The 7398-nt window shown below is 31.6% G+C and overlaps 1 protein-coding gene across 1 annotated transcript; it reads left to right on the forward strand.

The window, feature by feature from the left end:
- The first annotated feature begins 251 nt into the window (after window positions 1-251).
- On the forward strand, window positions 252-3245 carry LOC118031524 (NAC domain-containing protein 73). The gene is made up of 4 exons (XM_035035956.2): window positions 252-577; window positions 832-1051; window positions 1166-1358; window positions 2177-3245. The coding sequence occupies exons 2-4, from the start codon at window positions 899-901 to the stop codon at window positions 2761-2763; spliced, it is 933 nt and encodes a 310-aa protein (XP_034891847.1). The 5' UTR covers window positions 252-577; window positions 832-898; the 3' UTR covers window positions 2764-3245.
- Window positions 3246-7398: the final 4153 nt, after the last annotated feature.

The following is a 7398-nucleotide window of genomic DNA, read 5'->3' on the forward strand; positions in this document are numbered from 1 at the left end:
GTGTAGTCCAAGTGAAGAAAAGAATTAGTAGATGATCGATGTAGAAATACAAAGTAGGTGTAACATATATATATACGGCGAGCTCACTGTTATTTTCATGCCTGTTTGCTCAAATTTTACAGTGTTATTTAAATGGCAGATTTTTACATAGCTTTAAGCAGACTCTAGGGTGACAGTAGAGCTAAGAACCTCCTCCTATATATTTCTTTCTCTCGAAGAGGTGAAATGTCCTTGAAATAGAATCGTGTTGATCAAATTCCCACTCAAAATAGCCCGCTTTCTCTTTAAGATTAGGTCTGTTATTATTTGACTTTCAAAAAACAGTTTATACAATATTATTATACTAAAGTAACCCTAATTTTCAGACATGCCCAAAGAGCAAAGAGATTAAGAAGACTGCATGTATTGTTTGATACTAACGTACATACAATATCATACCCAAGCTTGATGTCCAAGCAACGCATTTTATTTCTAGAAATTCCATTCTCTCTCTCTCTCTCTCTCTCTCTCTATTAATTAGCCTTTATCAAATTCTCTCTCTCTCTCTCCCTCTCTGTCCAAGAATAGCTACTTGCAGGTATGATTTATTCAGTACTATACAAAAATAAATCAAAGAAAGCAAGAAAAGGTGTAGAAGAGTTAAATTATTTTGCCTAACATAGAACACGATTCAACAATTGGGCAATATTCGAGTAACAAGCTCAAAAAAGTGTATCCAGAGACAATTTTCTTTGATTTGGTTACTCTATATGATTTTCCTTTTCTTTTCTTTTAATGTCTTCATCTTGGTAGCATTATATTTCATTTTTATTTTATTTTTTTTGGGATAAGCGAGCTTGAAGTCGAGACAACAGGGAAAATTCCTTTGTGGAATGAGAATAAGAGAAACACTATAGAGATGACATGGTGCAGTAATAATTCAGTATATGAAAGAGCGATTCAATTAGCCACAAGTAGCTCAAAAGAAGATGCTTTTGTCGAAGCAGAAACCAATGAAATTCGGAGGATAACATGCCCTTCTTGTGGCCATAATTTTGAGTTCCAAGATCAGGTATATAGTATATGCTGCTGCTTGGAACTTACTGTTGTCGCCTTGTAGTCATTTTTTTTTTTGTTTTTATCTTATTTTTTTATGGATAAATTATATATCTGTATCTATATATAGGGTGGTATAATTCATGATTTGCCGGGACTACCAGCAGGAGTGAAGTTTGATCCAACTGACCAAGAAATACTTGTGCATTTAGAAGCAAAGGTGTTATCAGACAAGCGTAAACTCCATCCTCTAATTGATGAATTTATCCCATCAATAGAGGGGGAGAATGGAATTTGCTACACTCATCCTGAGAATCTACCAGGTGATTGCACTGGTTTTTTCCTTTTTTTCCCAGCAATAAGTATCTTGCTCTTTTTCTAGCTTTTGATTTGGGTTTTACATAACATCGACGCTTTATATGCTGTTATTGGTAGGGTTTTTGCACCAACAAACCTTGAAATAAAGGATTAGCTAGGGTGATTAGATGGTTAATTAGATTGGTGTTTTAGTTTGAGTTCATAGCTCTTCTGGGCAGTAATTTTACTTTTGGACTTTTAAGGCTGATTTTTTTTTCTCTATTCTTTAATTTTTAGGTTTTGGGTTTCAAGCATTGCTTTCATATTGTGTACATGAGAAAGAGTAAAGGCACACATAGGAGTGTTCTTGATTGCCTCAATTACTTAACCAACTCATTTATGTTACAGTTAAGTTGGCCATAAAAATTAATGTTCTGGTGGTAATTGCCTCTCTAATAGGTAAAAGAATCTTATTATATCTTATCAATCTATGCTTAATTCGGATCCTAAACTTCTAATCAAGCTATTGATTAGCACGAACAATGATCAAGGCTATGTTAGGTTACATGGCAGCATTTTTTCAACTCGGAAAACAAATGGGACATATTTCTTACGTTTAGTGTGCTCTTCCATTTCATGTCAAGTGATTAGGTTAGCTAGTAACCAATTTATCTGCCGTGTTTAAGCTGCAACATGACATTGTAAAGTCTCAAGGAAATAAAAACCCTATAATGTTTCGAATGGTATTTTACAAGTGTTAGCGGCCATTTTTATTTAAGCAAGTGCTTTACCCTTTTAGTGTTAGTTTATGATTACATGTCATCCGGTCATTCTTATCATGCAGGAGTGAGCAATGATGGCCAAATCCGCCACTTCTTTCATCGTCCGTCAAAGGCATACACAACTGGAACTAGAAAACGCAGAAAGGTGCACACTGATGAAGATGGAAGTGAAACCAGATGGCACAAAACAGGCAAGACTAGGCAAGTTTTTGCTGGTGGGACAGTCAAGGGATTCAAAAAAATTCTGGTGCTCTACACTAATTATGGTAGGCAAAGGAAACCTGAAAAGACAAACTGGGTCATGCATCAATACCATCTTGGAGACAATGAAGAAGAGAAAGATGGAGAGTTAGTGGTTTCAAAGGTTTTCTATCAAACTCAGCCAAGACAATGTAGTTCAAGCATTAAGGATTCACTTGACAATAAATCGTCAAATCAAAGTGATCTTGTTGATAATCACCCTCTAGCCAAGAACAGTACAGATCTCCTTGAGTTCTATAATTCATCTTATATTTCTTATGATCAGGGGAATTACAGCAGTGAAATCCCACCTCAATTTCTCCCTAATTTGGTTGTTCAAGGTGACGGGTCTCCCTTTACTAGATTAGCTGAGGAGACAAGCAAAGGAAAGCTTCAGAGAAGATGGTGATGAGAGAAAGAGCATTTGGTAGAGCAGAAATGACAAAGACTCCTCCTTTGTGCATGGTTGTTGCTGTTGGTGTGCTGTAACACTCATATAATTTATTAGATTGAGGTTTTAGTGAGAGAAAAAAGAAGAAAGGAGAATAAGGTGAATGGCTTCTTTAGTTAAAAAGATAATTAAGCCAAGATCGTAGGAAGGAAGCCTTTGCCATGAAGCTCTTTTTTAGTAGTTTTCAAGTGAGAGAACAATGGAGGTGGTGATATCTTTATACCCGTACAAGGGTGAGGTTAATTACGTTATTGTAGAAAGTGTACAAAGAGAACTTTATTAATTAGCTTAGGAATTATTTAGGGGTTAGCTTGAGTTTCATCTATCATTGTTTACATATACTTTCTTTCATAAGCTTATGCTTAATGAATGTTAAGGATGAAAAATAGTTTTAGATTTTGGTTGTCCTCTTTTAAAAAAAATTATGATGTTTTGTTTTCCGATTGCACATTTAATTATCTTGTTCTAAAGGTGTGTGTTGGTAATTTTTTTAATCAAATGCACCTTTAGATTTATTTAATAATGTTAGCTAGTTTATTTTGTTCATCATGTGTTTTTTAGGTCCGAGAATTGTTCATCATGTGTATTTTAGGTCTGGAAATGTGATAACTTCTGTTTTTAAATATTTTTTAAAAGTACATTTGTTTTAAAAAAATATCAAATTGATTTTTTTTAGTGTTTTTAAATGATTTTGTTGTGTTGATATTTAAAAAAATCTGAAAAAATTATTTTGATTTATCTTTAAATGAAAAGAACTTTTGAAAAGCACTATGCAGTAATGTTTGGCATTATGGTACTTGTTGTATTTTAAAGTGTTTTTCACTTGGAGATGAATAAAAAATATATATATTTTTTATTTCTAAAAACTATTTTCAACATTAACATATTAAAACGATCTTAGAAACACTTTAATTTGAAAAAATATATATATTTTTTTAAAAATAACAGTGCCACCGCAAAAACAAATACACCTTGCATCACAATACCAAACAGGCACTTAATGTGTTTGAGATTATGATAGTTTTTGTATTTGTGGTTTGAAAAGGTAGGTTTAAAAAAAAGTTATAAATTGTAGCTTTTTCGTAACCAAGATTTTAAGAGATAGTTTCAATAAAATCCATATAAAATAAATACAATGTATGTTAATTAATCATACAGTTTCAAAATTATACAATTTTAACCACACATCATTACAAAACCGAACAAACCCTTAATTAACAAGGGATTTTAGTGGAAGAAAATTTGGTGTCTTAGTATATGATTATTTGACTAAGTTTTACAAGTCAGTGCCATCATTAATTTTTTTTCCCCTTCTTGTATGCCCTTTTTTGGTCATTTACTGTTTGATTGTCTACCAGTCACGTAAATTACATAGATTTTTCAATGAGCTAATTAATGGTTCAAGCATGAAATATTACAATGGAGTTTGTGTAGATTTTACCTTATTGGTCGCTAATCATCTGTTGGCATTGTTGTGGAGAAATTGTGTTGCCTCTATATATAGTTAGGTGCATTTCCGTAGTACAAAATGTAGAAACCTTTTGGGACCGAAAGCACTATCTTAGTTCCGGTCGAACGCCACCCTAAAATGGTCAAATTAATCCGATTTCCGCTGATCCAATATCGGAGATAATGACTTATAATTGGGTGCGCACCACCAGTAGTCAGTCACCGGAAGTTCGGTCTGTTTTTTTTTTTTTGAAAGATGTGTATATTATATAAGCGTCAAAGTCTGACGGGAATTAAATATGGCATAAAGTCATATGAAGGATAAAGCGCAACTTAAGATAAACCAAAGCAAAGAAAACCATACAAAATCCAAAATGAGCTGAAACTAAACATTCCTCAACAAAACAAAACAGAAAATACTCAAAGACATAATGGGAGAAGAAATAATGAACGGCATAAAAGTTAGCTGCTTGGCTAGAAATGTATTTGCCTAAAAATCCCCAAACCGAAGGACTTGCTCTCACATTATAGTCTTATTTATCTAATGAAACTACCAACAAAAGGAGAAGTTTTAATAGAAAAGAAGAACCGAGCAAGCAAAACAAGAAAATTTATATTTAGATAATGTGAAGAGAATCTTCTCTATGAAAAAAATACAGAACTAAAAATATACTTAATTTTTCTTTTGTTCAACATGACCTCCGGTGACTCTTCTTAGTAATCTACTAGTCGGATGCCCACGCTACGCGATGGGTTCACTTTTTATTTTTATAAAAATTACTGTAAAAATTTATAATATAAAAAAAAAATATTTTTTTTTAAAAAAAACCAAGCATTAAACTGACATCACACCAATTACATGATGAGATAGATGGAGTGATGATGAAGCCTTCTAATAGTAAAGCCTATAAACACTTTAATAGTGTGCATCCTTAGTTTTCAGTAGAGACAAGGGATATGCTTTCAGGGTTACGAACATTCTTTTTATTGCAGGCTATGATTATTGGACGCGAGGCAAGCCCGATAAAGCTTTTTGTTGAAACATATATGTGGAGTGATGACTACTAAAAAAAGTGCAGTAGTTCGTTGATAGTCGAGATTAACACTTTATGGTATGTTAGTTTCAATCATTTTTTTTCTTAAGTTATCATTTCCTTTAATTTGATGAATTTATTTTTTTCTTTCCAAAATACATATAATAGTTATTTAAAGGGGAGATAACTGGACACGTAGTGCTTCGATCATTAGATGCTTGCAATCGATTTTGAGCATTCAAACTCCAGAGTTTATGACAATATTAAACTAATAGGTACATGATCGGATGATCCATCTTAATGATAAATATAAACAACTCACTATTGATTATGAAGTACTCCACCGATTGGTAATAGAGATGAGATCATAGATAAATAGTTTATGTGCACCCTCTAATTGGCCTCATTGTCCAAGTAATGACCAACCTCCTCCTCCTCCAACGCCACCTCTATTTTAGATTTATTATATTTGAATATATAAATGTTTAAACTTGTAATAAATCTTTTATTTTTATACTAATTTATTTTATTTTAACTATTTTTCTATTTCTGTTCAATATAACTTCTTTAAAAAATATTCTTAAAATATTAATGATGGGGTTACGGACGGCACAACTCTGTCTATATATTTCAATGAGTTGGAAAATAATTACTGCAAATGTCACTATTACTGATGGGGTTGTCAACGAAACTAGACCATCAATATATTTCAGAGAGTCAGAAAATAATTATTGTAAATGTCATCGTTATTGTTAATGCACTAAAGGAATTATAGATGGTATTATGTTGATGATATGTTATATTTACTGACATGATAAAGCAGGTAAATTTTTTAGGCGTGCTTTGTCTGTCTATAAATCCATCGGTATATTTATTACCACAAACTCACCGACAGTCTATAAATTACTAACAAGAGTTTTTCTGATGGACAGTTTTTGTTGATGAGTCCATCAGTAACATACATACCGACAAACTGTCAATGTAAATATTGACATAAATTTTCATTGATTAAATTATTAAATCTGGTAGTTAATGTAGAAGGATCATATTGAAAGAAAAAAAAAAGTTAAGTAACCTAAAAAAATAAAAAAAAAAAAAAAACATTGTGCAAATCCATAATGTTTCCTCTTAGATAATATATTGGGAAACACAGAGCTCTCTTAAGTTTTTTTTTTTTTAATTTAATTATACATGTATATTAGAATGTTATGAAAATATGCTCTCTAATCACCAAGCTTTAATTATACTAAAAACTAAAAGACATGCATGAGGTGCATGTTTCAATGTTCATATATGAAAAGTAAACCTAGCACCTCATGTCAATTTTTTTTCCCCTTCAATCTAGCCTTTCTATAGCCTGATTAGAAGACAGTAGGCTTGCAATTATAGAAAAAATTCAACATTTAGACATATGGGATTAGTACATAAAACATAGAGATAATTTATGTCTAACCCCATATTAGCAACAATTTTCATTTTGATCTAAAAGTTTTATATATATATATTAGTCCCTAAGTTTAAAAGAGAAGAGAGTAACTTGTCTAAAAAAAGCAAGGAGAGAGAAAGTGGGCAATTGACACCAATTCTGGCTATAAAAAATATCAATCTAGGTGTTGATGGATTCTATTTGCTGACATTGGGTTTTTTATGAGTTTGTTTTTCTTAAATCTTATCCTTTAATATTGGGTTGATTTTGAATTGATTTTTATTTTTTTCATCATATATTTAAAAAGAAAAACATATTATTGAACCCATTGGAATCCACAAACTAGGTATCGGGTTCAGTGAGTTAACTCGGGTTGATCAGAATCGATTCAATGCATCATCGTTTCAATATTAAAAAAACAGAATGTAAGCTTCATTTTCTTTTTAAACGTCACTCTTTTTTAACAGTCGTCCAAGTTATCTTTAAACTAACACATTTGATCTTTGTTTTTATGTTATTTTTTTATCTTTTTTTTTTTTAATTTTAAAACCCGTCAAGTTAATTGGTTCACATAAAAACAACTCCTATGTGATTTAATTTGAGAATATAAACTTAGCAAGAACTGAAGTCGAGAATTTCAAGTTTGACTTGCTAGTCGAATTTAATAATAATATCAAAAAAAAA

This window comes from Populus alba, chromosome 11, assembly GCF_005239225.2.
Source record: "Populus alba chromosome 11, ASM523922v2, whole genome shotgun sequence".
NCBI lineage: Eukaryota > Viridiplantae > Streptophyta > Magnoliopsida > Malpighiales > Salicaceae > Populus > Populus alba.

Coding starts and splice junctions, on each gene's coding strand:
- LOC118031524 (XM_035035956.2), top strand. CDS start 899: ATGACATGGTGCAGTAATAATTCAGTATATGAAAGAGCGATTCAATTA. Junction 1,052..1,165: donor ATTTTGAGTTCCAAGATCAG/GTATATAGTATA, acceptor ATCTATATATAG/GGTGGTATAATTCATGATTT. Junction 1,359..2,176: donor TCATCCTGAGAATCTACCAG/GTGATTGCACTG, acceptor CTTATCATGCAG/GAGTGAGCAATGATGGCCAA.